Source organism: Aquila chrysaetos, chromosome 20 (assembly GCF_900496995.4).
Source record: "Aquila chrysaetos chrysaetos chromosome 20, bAquChr1.4, whole genome shotgun sequence".
NCBI lineage: Eukaryota > Metazoa > Chordata > Aves > Accipitriformes > Accipitridae > Aquila > Aquila chrysaetos.
In genome coordinates, this window is record NC_044023.1 from 21,824,432 (window position 1) to 21,840,652 (window position 16,221).

General features: G+C 38.9%; 1 protein-coding gene across 6 annotated transcripts in view; it reads left to right on the forward strand.

Moving 5' to 3' along the window:
• LOC115333345 (contactin-6-like) overlaps positions 1-15,384 on the forward strand; it is a 151,906-nt gene extending 136,522 nt beyond the window's left edge. For all 6 annotated transcript variants that reach the window (XM_029996205.2, XM_029996204.2, XM_029996207.2 and 3 more), the window contains 7 exons: positions 3,031-3,101; positions 5,872-6,106; positions 6,660-6,775; positions 8,457-8,643; positions 12,140-12,252; positions 13,973-14,141; positions 14,817-15,384. In XM_029996205.2, coding sequence (XP_029852065.1) covers positions 3,031-3,101; positions 5,872-6,106; positions 6,660-6,775; positions 8,457-8,643; positions 12,140-12,252; positions 13,973-14,141; positions 14,817-14,923 — 998 coding nt within the window. In that variant the 3' untranslated portion in view covers positions 14,924-15,384. The remainder of the gene's footprint in view (positions 1-3,030; positions 3,102-5,871; positions 6,107-6,659; positions 6,776-8,456; positions 8,644-12,139; positions 12,253-13,972; positions 14,142-14,816) is intronic.
• Positions 15,385-16,221: the final 837 nt, after the last annotated feature.

Here is a 16,221-nt window from a genome sequence, read left to right on the forward strand (position 1 = left end):
CTCCAGGGTGGGATCTTTACTATCTGTCTGTCTAACCTTTACACATTTTTCTTCTGGGACTTGGAACCTCATAGGAAGAAGACTCATTCTTGGATGACCGACACTGTCAGTCCTTTGACCTACTCAGTTTGGTACAATTTATTTGAAGCCCAAACCTTTGGTTTATGTTTCTCCCAGCCCCCTGCTTATCAACTCCCTCCCACCTATAAAATCAGTATTTATAGGACAGAAAGCAGTAAAATGGAAGCAGCTTTTACAATCTACTTTCTCTTCTCTGTTTGTCTCATTTGCCAAGCTCTGAAGTTTGGCAAGCTGCTTTTCAAGACAGAACTCAAAATACAGTATTGTACATTATACAGCAGAAAATACATATATCCTTAGAAAGGGGTATCCATTTGTTTCTCAGAATACCTACAATATTTGTCCTAAGGCAGAATTACTTCAAAATGTATTAAATCGGTTGATCTAAATTTAATAAGTTCTTTTTCCTACTTTTGAAGCAAAAACTTATACCGAGTACTGACACCAGAAGAAAATATTTCAGCATTAGAACACCAGTTTTGATAGATTTTGTCAGCTTTCCAGGTGCAGAGAGACATGAAATGAGTCTTCTCAGCAGTCAGGACTGCCTGGCCAGTGTGGTAGTAAAGCAGATCACAGACTGCTCCCAAGCAAAGGGAAAAGCCTGAGAGCCTCCAGGCTGGAAAGATGCACTGATCCTGCCTGGGCCATGCATGCCCGAGTGGTACCTGACTCCTTCCTTCAGCAGAACCACAGGAAGCTCTCACATGCAAGGAGTAAGGAGCAACGTGAAAAGGGAAGGCTAAAGAAAAGCTGGAGACAGGAAGAGGCCAGATTTTCTAAATTTCCCAGCAGAGTATCACAGATAGATGTTCTTGATTACAGGATTGATCATGAAGTCAAAATTAGTCTTGAGAAGGTCTTTCTTGCTGTTGCTACCTTGGGGCTTTGTAAAGTGTGATATTCAAAACCACCTATACAGTCAGTAAAAGCTTTCATCTTTTAAAGCTGCTTTTTTATTAGAAGGATTCACAAGGCTAGGGCTAGAAAGAGAAAGAAACAATAAAATTAATATTATTTATCACGGCAATAGCATAAGTAACATTATTTCCTTACAGTGTAGCCTCATCTGAAGCTTAAAAAAAGGAATAGAAGGAGTCATTTCAGGTTTTAGTTGCATAACCCCTTCACTGTTGTAAATCATTCTGTCTCAAAACATTGCTGTGCAGTGGAAGAAGTAACAGCTTATCTTTTTTTTTTTTTATCAGAATAGGAAACTGAAAACAGTATCACAGTGTGGACAGCAGAAGACTGGCCATGAAAGGGTGAATTTGAACTTCACTGTTATAACAGCTATTTTGCCAGCTGAAATCTGAGCATTAGTAGATTTGTGGATGCAAATGAGCCACTGTTCATTTCATTAAAATGGAGCTGAGAATTAATTGAGCCTCTGTTGGTGCACCCAGCTGTAAATTTTCATCTGTTTCTCAACTATGACCCAGTTGAGGCTCTGCTGAGCAGTAGTACAAATTTTTTCCCCATGCAAATGTAGTAAGTACTGAACACATTTAACACATGAACTAATTGAGCATCAGCTGGTTCATGAAACAGTGAAACACTAGGCTTGAAAGTCTGTTTTGTCATTTTTTTCCTTTAATGCTGTTCTTTTCAGTCTTAGATTATTTGCCTCTGATGTGCACAAAGACTTTGATTGTGAGTGACAAAATTGAATACGTATGCTAAACTCTCCAAAAGACCCTAGCTCATTTGCACTTGTACTCACTTTTATGACTGCACAACAAAAATATCGTGAAATTTCTATGTTTCTAGAGAGGATGAAATCAGATAAAGATTTATATGAGGACCGGATTCTAGAAGTGGTAGTGGGTTGACATAAATTTCTATGAACTTAAAGAGCTATTGCCTTTATTGCTGCTCCTGTAGCTGGGCTCACGCTGGGTAGAAGAATGGGGAAGGACAGGCAGACATGGCAAAACTCCTCAAAATCTCTGAAAAAGCTTCTGAGATATAACTGTCCTGCCTATTTCTGACCCTGTCTTCAGCCCTGTCTTGACACATCCAATTTTCAGACAGTGTAATAAAATAGTGCCAAGGGTTTGGAGATGGCAAACAGTACAAATGCCCTCTTGTAGGGGGTTCCTGTCTCAGTCAGTTCCAGGGTTGTCCTCTTTTTTATACTTCTCCAGCAGCTGAAAAGGAACATGATATCATCCTTGCAAGAAGACCGATAGCGAATTATACAATAAGAACAAGGCTGGCCTGTCTAAATTCCATCCATTATATCACAATCCGTTTCACCAAAGCTGTCAACATTTATAGGCTAATGGGGTGGGCATGTTTATGGAAATACAGAGCAAGAGGCAAGAAATGCTGATACTTTCCTTGCCTCTCCACCAAGAGCCATTTGAGTGATGAGAAGCCCCTTCAGCCTGGAACACCAGCACATTGCTTGACCTCAACCCTGTACCTATGGAGCCACATACCTGGAGCAAATCAAGCTCTAATCAATGAATTTTTGGACACTTACAGTGTTGGGAGAAGGAAAAGAGCAAATTAAGAGTTTTGAATTTCCTAAGAAAAGCATACAGCCAATTAAAAAAATTAATATATTGCTCCAACAACATGTTTACTGAACAAATGCATAATTAGTAAATCAGTAGTGTTACAGCTACAGTCTGAATGGAACATCATTTTGCCAATTAGTTGATGAGGCATAATAATGTCAGATACTTGATGCTACTAGCTTCTTTAATTAATTTTTTGAACCAGGGTACTCATGTATCAAATACATCTGTGGCTTCAGCCTTATAAACTTGAAAATGTGTAAACATAATTTCGGTTCATTTTAAATGTACTGTTATAGTCCCTGTTCTACGTGTTGAAAGGCAGAGGAGCTGCATGCGAGCTAGGAAGAGCTTTAATCACCTGGTTGGCAAGACCCCCCTCAGTAGTGGTAGGTAGTTGCAAGCACCATCTTTTCTTCTCCAGTTCCTGTCGTGGCACCAACGAACGTCAGCGGAGGAGGAGGGAGCCGTTCTGAGCTGGTCATCACATGGGAGGTAATGGTTTGCTCAATTAACCTAAGCTGTCTAATGGGGAAGAGTCCGTGGGTGAAATCACAGCCCTGCTGAAATCCAAAGGCTTTTGGTCATTGGCTTTGGCTGAGCCTGGATTTCATCCTGCATCTGGAGAGAAAACAGCCTGTAAGATATACAGCAAGTTTTCTGTGTTATAGCGAACAATTTATAAAAATAAACAGTTTAAGAGGCATGTTATAAAGATGTTTAGAAGTCTGTATAACCCTCTTATCTCCATTGTACAGGAGGTGCTTAACACACTAATCTGCTTGGCCATTTTCTGCATTAACATTTTTCATACTTTTGTTTACATGTTTTTCATTCTGGAACACTGTGCTGACAAGACATATCCTATTATGCGTTAAAGGAGATGAACCCTTTAATTCTCCAGCACTCCAGCAGGAGGAGAGAATATACATTTTCAGAACAGTTAATACCATACTACAAGTTGCAATGGGTGAGCGCAGGTCATTTCAGAGAGCGGAAAATAAGCGTTGTGGGAAGGAACCGTCCTTCTCCAGCCACCCCGCAGCCTCCCCACAGGCATCGTGATGAAGGCAGGCAGCCTCTTGCAAAGCCTCTGCAGTGATGGGGCAGGTGCTTGGTCAGGACTCCAGCCCCTATGGAAAAACTCCCCAAAACACAGCTCCCGCTCTCTTTTTTTTTTCATTGCCACTGAAAAATACATGTGAAGTTAATGTGCTTCACCTAATTAAAACTCTCCCCTGGCTTTGAGGACATCTAACTAAAGTAGGAGCTACTCCACGCCATCAGCAGCACCCAGCCTGGAAGGCAGGAGCCAGGCAGCCCTGCCATGTATCTTACTATCAGGTGGGACTGTTTCAGAGGCTGCACAAGATGACCTCTGTTTAGTTCGTAATTTGGGACAGGGCCTCCAAAAACATGGTGCTTCCTTTGTGTCATGGAAAACATTTCTCCATTAAGGAAAAAAAAAAAAAAAAAAGACTTCTAGTTCAGCTTGAGCAAGGAAAGTAGTCTACTCTCTCTCTTGACTTCATTCTTTTTCCAAAGAAATAACCAAGGTCATGTATACAGTTTGAAGGAAAGTAAAAGGAATTAAATTAAGCTAAAAGTGATGTTATTCATCAGCTGAGCAAGTTACCTGTGTTCCCCTGTATGCTAAAAACTGTGCCATTTAAACAGCCTTTTGGGGGAGGAAGGGAAGTGATAGGAAAAAAATGAGGTCAAAAGAAAAAAAAAAACAACCCCTAGATAAATAATATTGCCAATGCCTTCCCTTCTCCATGCTCCAGAGTGAAATTTCACTTTTACTGAACTAAGTTTTCTTCCATATGCATCTTTCACTCTTTTGTTTCATTTTCTCCTCTACTGATCTACTCTTTGGGAGCAGAAGAACATGAAAATTGAAAACAACCTGAGAGATCTCAATCAAATTATCCTGTTGGACTCCATAGTGTGTCCTGAAAAACAGTCAGAAGAAATACTAATTATGCCAAGCTAACAACACTGAACACGACTCTCCAGCTTTCTGTGATGAACTCACTAAACATCTTGATTAAATCTGAGGTCACAGAAGCCTCAAAAACAAATTAAATGCTCTAGAAAGTAGCTTGAACTCTTATAATTCCCCAGTGCACCATCATCGCTCACACTTAACTCTCTCAGGACTAGAAAAGAGATAGAAGTGGGCATATTGGGGAATTAATGTTTGTAAAACACTTAAGGAAAATGCATTTGTTATATATGCCAGGCCAGGTTTATTATTAGAATTAGAAGGAATTTATGAAGAAAAGAGTAAAATAAGTGCCCTGAAATCTTCTGATGTGCGTCCCAAGTTTTTTTCTCCCATCTTCCGACACCGTTAGTGCTCCCAAGAGTTTCTCTGCAGGAGAGGAGATTGAAGTCAGGAGTGATCACAGGGCCTGCAGTTCTGCCCCTATGTTTTTCTTTCTCTTTTTGCAGACATTTTCCATGTCTGCTTTTCCATGGACCTTACTTTGATGAAAGCATCTAAAATAAATGAAGTTTTGCTGAGGAACACTTCCTTCCTCCATGTACTACTGATCTTATCTTGTTTCATAAATGTTCTCTTGCTTTGAGAAGCCAATGTAGAAGTATTTTTATCCCATGAAAACAAAAAAGTTCGTGCTGGCTACAGTGTTGATGTAATTGCCTGTTCAGTATGAGTCATTGATACATATCTTGACATGAGATTTTATTGATAGAAACATTAATTTTGTCATGTTGACTTGCAATAAAGTTTCTGTTCTAAACAAACTTAAATAAGAATATGTTCATGCACTTGAGACATGCACTTGTGCTAAAATAATACGTAAGTACTGTACTCATATGCGGGCAATTATACAGCTGACACACACTTTTGTGTATACATTTACTCCTTTCCCAACTTTTTTTCTTTAAAAATCTTTTATTTAAAATTAGCATTCCCATACCCCTTGGGGGGGGGGGGTGGAAATCAGCTACAACCTGTACTGAGTGAAATGCTTTTAATTTTGAAAACTTCATGCCTGAAAGAGAATAACTTTAATGGAGCTGATCAGATCCTTTGTTTCTAAATTGATTGCCTCAATAGATTTATTATTTTGATTTTTATTTCAATATTACATTGACTGATGGAGCAAACATTATTATCTTCTCTAAGGCACAGTCAACTAAATCAATACCACTAAAATATACTCAGAGAATGAAGATTCAATTAAAACAGTGTATACTTGCAAATGCTTATTGACTGACTGCCTTGTCACTACAGCCAGTTCCAGAAGAACTACAAAACGGGGAAGGTTTTGGCTACATCGTTATGTTTCGTCCTCTTGGCTCAACAACTTGGACAAAAGCGGTGGTGGCTTCAGTGGAAGCAAGCAAATATGTTTACAGGAATGAAAGCATTACACCTCTCTCTCCTTTTGAAGTGAAAGTTGGTGTCTACAACAATGAAGGAGAAGGGACCCTCAGCTCCATAACCATTGTCTACTCAGGAGAAGACGGTAATGCCTGTTGCTCTTATTAGTAATAGCTGTGTAGTATCAATAGGTCCCAGATATGATCAGACAGATCTCCACAGGGATATTGAGGAGCCTGCTCAAAGCTGCTCATGGAAGTTTGACAAGAGACACGAGAAAGAAGATGAGAAATTGAAGTAAAAAAAAGCAAAGGGCAGATTTTCAGAATGGCTTTAAGTAGACGGCATGTTTCAACTTATTTGTCCCCAGAGAGCTCCCACTGAACGGGCTGGGAAAATCGGGAGACATTCAAAAGCGTAGCTCTCACAGGGTCTAGCTTTTCAGACCACTCAGTGCAGCTGACCTCTGAAAATCTGTCCCAGCTTATGCATAATGACAAATTTTGAAACCGGGTTTTGCTGATGTTCCACAATACATGGGTAGCGAAGCTAGTGATTCTCACCAGGTTTCCTGAGCCTCTGCCTGCTGCTTCCCCCCAGAATCTCTTCCTCTTTTCTCGAATCTCCCTCAGTTCCTGACGTGCCCCCCTTTTGATAACACAAATGTTCCACCAGCTGTGTTTTCTCCCATCGCCCAGAGCCGCAGATAGCACCAGCCGGGGCTTCGGCACTGAGCGTTTCGGCGGCGGAGGTGGAGGTCTCCTGGCAGCCCATCGCGTGGAACAGGCACACGGGCAGGGTGCTGGGCTATGAGGTGAGGCAGCTGGTGCTGGTGGTGTCTGACACTTTACAGATGTGCCTTTCCTGGCCACATTTGTATTCGAGTTCCTCCTCCCTTGCTTCCAAGTCAACAGATAATGGAGCTCTTCACCTGACTCGCATTAGCAACATTTCACCTGAGATAATCACAAGCATTCACAGACCAGGACTGCAGTTCTGTCACAGACTTTTTGTAATGTAAATTAAAACCTCAAGATTAATCATTTGTGATGGCTACTATAAAAGGATTTGTGCTTGTTTCCACAAAACAAAGCTGATCCTCCCTCCTCTTACACAGCTGTAACACTGTCTGAGCACGATGGGGTACCTGATAGTTTGGGGGCATGCACATGACCCATAGCATCGCTTACAGAAGAAACCAGGATAAATGCACCTCATTGCTATCCAAAGCTTGTGCTGCGGCGTATTGGAAAGGCTTTTGGCTTCTCACTCCTCTTAGAATCATAGATTCATTTAGGTTGGAAGAGACCTTTAAGATCATCGAGTCCAACCGTTAACCTAGCACTGCCAAGTCCACCACTAAACCATGTCCCTAAGCACCACATCTGCATGTCTTTTAAATACCTCCAGGGATGGTGACTCCACCACTTCCCTGGGCAGCCTGTTCCAATGCCTGACAACACTTTAAGTGAAGAAATTTTTCCTAATATCCAACCTAAACCTCCCCTGGCCCAACTTGAGGCTGTTTGTAGTGAGCACCTGCTCATTTACTAATAACCAACAGGTTTTTTTGCCCTGTGCACTGGGGTGCATTGCCGGTGTCACGGCATCAAGCCCAGAGCCAGCTCCAGGGCCAGGTATTTCAGGGTCTGAGCAGGGAGAGCTCGAGGATGCACGGATGCTGCCAGACCCCCGTGGCACTCGGCCAGCTGTGCTGCTTCGGGCTTCGCTCTGGTCTCCAGCGCCCAGTGGGAGCAGAAACCCAGTGTCACCCGTGTCTGACATCCACAGGACAGAGCAGAGGTGCCTCCGGCTGAGGGGGCGGGGGGGAGCAGATTTTTGTGTTAATAACTGGGGTACTTCGAAGTAACCTCAGGTGTGATTCCTGAGCATTTTACTTGCACAGTGAAACAACTTTTTTTTTCTTTTAATTAATTTTTTTTTTTTTAGATATGATAAACCAAGAGTAAATCAAGTCAGAAATACTTTACATTCTGTCCTATCATTACAAATGTATAAATGAAGGTAATAGGGGTCATGTACACTACACAAACCTTCCTAAATCAATTACTCACTGAAAAAAAAACCCAGGTCTAAATAGCTGTCACTGAATCAAAACTAGAGGCAGGATACAAAATAATTAAAAAACCTTTTAGATGACTGAGATAAAGGCTTCTTTGTATCTTTTAAAGTTTTCTTCAAATGTGTTCAAACCATAAAACCAAACAAGCTTTTAAAATTTCTCACCTTATCAAAAGTTTCCTTTTGGACATCTATAAAGTTAAGGATTTAATTTACTTCCTTAATTAGTATTCAGTCTCTGAAATTTTATTTCTTCTCTATAAATATTCATGCTTGGTTTTATTTCCTGCTAGTTTTGGATACAAAAAATCCTGTATTCCTTGAAATCTTCATTGTCAGCATGTCTGCTTCCCAGCCAAATCTGTAATTGATGGAAAACAATGAATTGCCTGTTCTTTGTTCTCACTTTTCAGGTTTTATATTGGACTGATGATCCCAAGGAAAGCACAGCTGGTAAAGTCAGAGTCAGTGGGAATGTAACAGCCAAAAATATCACAGGACTAAAAGCTAACACAGTGTATTTTGCTACAGTTCGAGCTTACAACACTGCAGGGACAGGGCCCTCTAGCACCCCAGTAAATGTCACCACTAAAAAATCACGTGAGTATTCAATTCCGTACAACAAATGTTGCAAACTCCCAAGTGTGATAGTGACATTTCAGCTTACCGTGACCCATCTCTACTAAATGTTGCAATATCAGAGAAAACTGGATCCCAAATTTCTTCATAAAATTAAGCAACAAAATCTAGGACCAAGAAACTTCTCTATCTCTTCCCCGACAATGTTTTTGTGGTCACCATCAAGTTTACTCAGACTGTGGTATTTAGGACATTGATATAATATTTAGCTTCAGGTCTGTCTCAATGGAAGCCAAAACTCTCATCAACTTAAATCAGGTTATTTCCTTTAGCCTATTCTATTTATATGCTAAAGTAATTCTTTACACCTACAAAATTAGGTAACACCGGTGTTTGTGTTCCTACAGTACAGCAACCGTTAGGAAGGAGTTCCTTTTGCATTGCAACAGCATGCCACTTGCTTTCAGGAGATTTCAAAAGAGATGCAGAGTCAATAAAGGAAAGCTGTTCCACAGGTCAAACAATAGATTTAGGTGATGGGTTTGTTTGATGTTTGGTAGATTTGGGGAATATGGGTGTGTTTTTTTAAAGAAAACTGTTGAATGCTCCAAATACAGTGCTTTTTTGAGACCTCTAAACTGTGCACTACAGAGGGTAGCATATGGGATAGACTCACATAAATACTATTTAATCATTAATTTTTTAAATTTTCTACAACTGTAGAAGCAAAAGCATACGCTATTCTGTTTGTGAGAAGCAACTTCATGAAACCAATGCTTTCATGGGGCCATCCTCCAAGGTAACAAGGAAGCACTGAGCACCATCCTGCAAGATTGAACCCATGAAGTAAATGTTCACTAAGAGCAAAATAGTCATAAAGCAGGAAATCTTGGTAATCTGCTATGTACCAGAGTGCCCCAAATTCATTACTGTTTAAGCATTCAATTTTTTTTATATATTCCTTGGACTATGTTTTCCCATAGTCCCTTTTGCACAAAAAAAGGAAATTTTTCTCCTGTCTTTCACCGATTTTCCTCTTGTCTGTATGCTGTTCCATGCTACTACTGAAAGTGCAAGACAGGAACCACTTGTAAAATGAGTTAATGATAATAGTTACCATTTAATGTAAATAACATAAACCAAAATAAAGCCAGAGAAGGTATTTCTTAAGGACACAAACAGGACTCTAGTCACAGGCAATTTCTTAATGGAAAATAGACTCATCTCTGGAAATTATTCTCTATATTCGTATGTGCATATGTATGAAAGACAAGTTAAAGACATGGCAGTCAAGTGACAAGACATATAAGGAATAAATTTGCTTTGTTTTACATTGACTTCATCTTGTCAAATTCAGGATTGTGCTAATGGTTCATTTAAAAATTAAAGTCAAAATAACCCCTTTAATATTTAAAAACATATATTAAAATTTTAAGCTCTAGTCTCTGAAAGATGCAAGCACTTTCAATATGAGTAGAGATAATATGTCAAGAGAATATAAACAATGTGCATCTACAGCAGGAGCTTTAGCTTCAAGGTAATAGCTCTGTCTTCCTACTCATTGTCCAGGATTCCTACAATGTTCTGTGCGTGCCATTATTGTAGGGACTAAGCAAAACTAAAATGGTCCTTCTGCCAAATAGGTGCAATTCTGATTGAAACATACTTATCTAAGATCAATTTAAGGTCTAAGTTGATATCCTGGTTTAAGTTTAAACTACTTAGGAAAGTGGAAATGATGTCCTCCTTCCATGAACATACTGCTCTATTAGGAGCTGTTATGAAGCTCAGCTCTTCTGCTTCTTTACTTATATGTCATAGATTTCAGAAATCTCTTTGCTTTTTTTTTTCTTTAAAAATATATACATCAGCAGATACAGATATTAGAAATACTTTGCAAGGATAAACCTTGACTCCGTACAGCAACAAAGCCAAGTGTTACCTAAACCATGAGAGTAATGTCATTAACGTAATAAACTTGAGCATATACTTGGGACTTCTATTATTCTCGACAATGTTGATTACAAGAAATTAGTTAAGGAAATGATCTGCTAATCTTAGATCTGAAAAACTGTTTGCAGTGGTTTTGCTTGTGGATATTACCATGGATTTGGGGACGTGCTATGTTACCACCTATTCTGATCCCTGGCTGTATAGCAAAATGAGATAATTTTGTTTTGAAAATCATCCTGTGATGGTTTTTCAGCCCAAAGACTATGAATTAAGATGGTTTTAAGTGCTATGCTAAAAAAGCTTTGAATAAGGCAATATTTACCCATTTTTGAGCACTTCCAAGACTGTTCAATGAAGTATTTGACATCCTTTGCTTCTTGTGAAATTTTTGTCACCAAATTCCTTACATAAAATATTTGCTGAAAGCAACAAAGAGGTTTCAAACAACATTTAAGTAAATTTGCAGGTTTGTGTACGTGAATGTATATGTGAATAGATGAATCTTTTTCCAGCACTGACAGTATGCCTCATGGAAGGACATCTGCTTATATTCACCTGGGTGGTCCACTAACACCTCCTTTCCCTACCAATGGGATGGATTAAATTTCTCCACAGTCATGAAGCAGATAGATATGAAACAACAGGCACCATCAATTCTTTCTATCTCCATGGGAAATGAAAGAAATTGTGGAGTACTACCAAATCAACAGTACTTTCCAAGTCACATACATTAATCATCAGTATATAGGAACTGTAGGGAGAAAAGATGGATCCCAGAAGTTAAGCATTTTAAAGTCAGGTCTGGGATACTCGCAACACGTTTCTCCAAATCTCTTCTCCTTTTTCTTAATTCTGTTCAAGTCCTTATTTCCTCTAACACCCCCAGTACCGTCCTCCCAGGCAGGGTCCGGGAGGACACACCATGGAGAAGGAGATAATGTGTTGCTCTAAATCTGACATACAGTTCAAAGGCACAGTTTCAACTTCACATGTTCACACAGGATTTGATTTCAGTCACTTGTAGGCAAATTTTCAAAGTCCTGGCACTTAGGCATAAAAACCCTTTGAAAAGCTACTCTCAGCCTATTGTGTTGAGAATTTATAAAACCCTACAATGTTTCATGATGGATCACATGGAGACTTTAATGTGTAGCTCTTTGTAACCTGTCTTCATGGCTGATGACAATCTTGTCTTTTGTATTTTGCTTTTAGTTTTAGCTTTTTCTGAAATCCATACAGCAAAACATTCTCTAGCACATTGAAATACAGATAGGAACAACTTAGTATTTAAACAAAATCTATCAAATGTAACTTGAACTGTCAGACACTGTCAGGCTTTTCCTAATTTCGAAAATGAACTCTCACAGTAAGTGGGTTTGTGCTATGAATAGATCTTTATTCTGACTAATAGGAGAGCAATGATGGACTGGAAAATATTTTTTACTCTTTCAGGTTTGAATCACCCATGCATTTGCTACTTTCATGTCAGCAGCTCATTCAATTACACTACGCAAATTAATATTCAGTTGTATCTTGTGATTATCATCATCTGTTTTTTTTAAAGCACCAAGTCAACCCCCAGCAAACATCGCCTGGAAGCTGACAAATTCCAAAATCTGCTTGAACTGGGAACACGTTAAAACAATGGAGAATGAATCAGAGGTGCTAGGCTACAAAGTAAGTAACTTCTGTATCTCATTAATCAGACGTGTTGTTTATAATAGAGGTACAAACAGTGACTAGTTGAAAGGCAACTGTTCGTTACCTGGAAAACAGTGACTTTTCTGGAGTTACTGGGATGGCTGGCTGACATTTATACAAATGGAAGAATGGCTATGTTCGGTCAGAGTAGGACCTCTTTATCCTGACACAGGGATTTTGTCCCCAGTGCTGGATCTCGCTTGTCCCCTTTCCCTTATAATCTCACTCATCTAAGATTCTTGCATTCCCATCTTTTGGGGGAAGGAGTTTCACACATATATAAGAGGTAGAGAACAGGCTCTTAAGCGTTAAAGACAGGCATAAAACATATTTAAAAGTTCTCACTCTGGCAATTCATAATTGTACCTCTGAAAAGAGGTAGGAAGATACTCACATAAAGATCAATGTGAAAGAAGTAAAAAACACTCCTATAAATCTATTTTTAAAGGAAAGAAAAATTTAGTTTAAAGTTTGTTTGCAGTGGCTCTGACCCCAAAAGACTTATGGAAAGACTTTTTTACTCCTGAAGGACTGTAAATATGGAGGTGGAGAGTGCTTACATGAGGAAGGGTTCTCAGGATCAAGATCCTCGTGTTGCTAGGCATTTTAGTGTCTACACAGAGTTATTTATGTCTAGGGAGGAAAAGGACACAAAAACCCCCCAGCTTGCAATCTTTCTTGAGTTCATATCCTTTTACACCCTAGTAAGTGCGTTTGAGTAGCTCCACACACTGGGGAAAAAGTTAAAACTACTATTGACCTTCTTTTCCTTTGTGTCTAACCTACCTGCTTCTAGGCCACACTTGCTTATTTTATTTTGATATGGAAAGAGTGCTTTAAGTACCTGCTGCAGTATTTATTGCATGATCTCTGTTTCTCTTTCTGCTTTGCTCTTCAGTTGCTTTTCTTAGCATAAGTATGTCAGAAGATTGTCAAGAGAAAGGAGTCAAACACTGTCATTGATGTGCTAGCAAGGAAGAAAGGCTTCTTGGAGGAAAAAAGCTGTTCATAGTCTGTAAGATCCCTCTCTAGGTTCCCCAGGCTGCTCTGCACCTTGGCCCAATGATTCATTAGCAAAAAGACCTAAGTGCAAGCAGGCGCTGGATCCATCATGTTTAGTTGTAGAAATGTGCTTCTTAAGTGGAAACCCAGATGCTACTATCTAAATATCTGTCCTTTCTTGAAGTCTTTAAAAACATACAGCTATGCAATGTCCCCAGTTTTCATTAGCAGGTGGTAATTTTACACAGAAGTCAATGTGAATTTTTCTGACTATAAATGCTCGCCACAACCAGGCAAAATTTTAAAAAAAACCCAAAACCTCAGTTCCTGAAGTGTCAGATGAGTTCTGGATATAAAAGGTGTTACAGATTGAAGTCTTGTTTAAAGGTGTGTCTAACTTCCATATTTACAGATGAGCATAAATATATTGGATAAGGATTTCATAACCCTACTTTAAAGGTAAGCCTCAGTTCTAGCAGACAAAGGCTCTCCTGAAAGTTGGAGTAAATGCCCGCTGTGGTCTCCATCACAAAATTCTGCAGAATATATTTCTATGTTTTGAATTAAGTTTAATACTCTGCAGGGTGCTGATAGTGCTCTGAAAAGTTTGGGACATGACAGAAGATATTCTGATATTAAAGAAGATATTAAAAATAAATAAATAACTCTTGTATTCTAATCCCTTTTTGCTTAGATTTTGTATAGACAAAACAGACATAGCAAAACACACATACTGGAGACAAACAACACTTCAGCTGAACTTCTGGTACCATTTGAAGAAGATTATCTCATAGAAATAAGAACAGTCAGTGACGGGGGTGATGGCAGCAGCAGTGAGGAAATTAGGATTCCAAAAATATCAAGTACGTGAGATTTTTTTTTTTTCTCTGAATGTTACTGTGTAATAAGAAATCTGTGTGCCTCTAAGAAGTCCAATAGATTAACAGACTTTCCATGACCATAGGTGGCCTCCCTCCTGTTGCTTTGTAATGCTGCGTACATGTAGATTAGTCTCTGGTACTCTCAGATTCATTAGTAGAGAAAGTATTTTGCACAACACCTAGATGTGACTCTATTTTTAGTGTAGGTCTCTGTCTGCCCTGGCCTGCAATGCTCAGGGAAGGACAGAGAAATAAGCTTTCTTGCTAAAGCCAAAGCTGCAGCTCCCACCGTATAACGCAGCTCTATATCTGCTCTGGAGCTGCTGCTGCTGTTGAGCCAGAGAATCTCAGCCCTGCTCCACTGCTGGGGTGGGGTTGCCCAGGGTCCAGCCTCTGCTCTCATAAGTACCTTATTATTTATGCAAAATGGAGCATAGTTTTGCAACAAACTAGCCAAAACCCTCCTAAAAGTGGATATTCACCCATGGAATTGCTGCTACAACTTAAAAAAAAAAAAAATAAAAGAAATAACACTTGTGGATAATGTTTCATTTTGCAAATAGAATAAAGATTGCTGTTATGCTAGAATGCATAGAAAAACTTTTTTTTGACACATTTACTTTTGTCAGAAAATTTTCTGTGCTTATATTTTTACAGGTTTAAGCTCTGGAGCAGTAAAATTGTCCCAAAGGGCAAACCATATATTGACATCTGGGATCCTGCTATTGAGTTCCGTTCTTATATCCTTTTTCCTTGATGATTAAAGCAATGCACAGCCATGGACTTTTAGAAATAAACCATGTGTAGATTTTATCTTAAGCATTTATCTTCACCGTGACCAACATTCCTGATAAAGAAAAACAGTGGGGATGGGGGAGGGAGATAGAAGTGGTCTGTTATTAAGAAAACATTAAGTATCAATATTACATTAATTTTTTAAAATAAGCTTTGAAATTAATGGATAAATGTATATGCATCAATTAAATGGAGTGGTGCCAAACATAACTTGAGATTGTAAGGAGAGTGGTCTCAAATTTTTTACAAGCAGTAGTTCTTACTGAAACTCCAGTGTAATGGTATGTCAAATATGAAAGACCTCTGCCGAGCTGTTACAATTGAGAGAAGAGACTAGCAATTGCTTGTGATGTGGATATTATTTATCTCATGCTCTTCAATGTATCCTGTAAAAAAAACCACTTTCAATTAAATAAAAGCTATTTGTTTACTTTTTGCACTGGTTTGTATTACAGGGGCTGTCATACAATGAATTATATGAAGTGTACTCTACTATTTTCTTCAGAAAAAGGAAACTTAAATGAAAGGAATCATATGTACCAACCCAAACCCCACTGAATTCAATAGAAAGACTTTCAATGGCATCAGCAAGCCTTGAACCAGATCTGAATGAGACAGTACCTTTTATGATATGAGATACTTTACATATTCTCCAATACATTTTAAAGGACTTTTTCATGCAAAGACTATTCTGATCAACAAAAACTAGCAGAAATGCTGAATACCTTTTTTGAAGGGAGATTGAAATATATCTGTCTTCAAGCAGGTTCAGTTGCTCTCTCACCTGATATTGTTATTCTTTGCAGCAGCTTGAAAGTGTAGATTCATCTTTGGGCTGCGTATGAAGGTAAATGAGAAGAACATTGATTTTCATCATCTTGAAATAGAAATAAAAGCATCTAATTAAGCCCTTCAATCTATTGAGTTATTAGAATGACAGATTAAACACCAGAGTGAGCATGGCTTTCAAGTCAGTAGATACAGCTCAAAATGTGAAGTCACACTCGTGTCAACTTTAACAACATCCGATAAAAGGTATTTTTTTGTCTCATATAATTACTGAGGGACGTTTTCTTCCTTCCCACTTTAGTCTGAAGTATATTTTCTTTTCGCTACTGTCAAATACATGTTGTGTCATCTTTGTAACCATTTATAACTACAAGTGAATCAAATATCCCCCAATACTTTTTAAAAGAAAAAGGTTCAGATGGGGATGGTGATGTGTAAGCACATGAATGAGCAAAAAGATAGAGGTTCATCTGTGCAT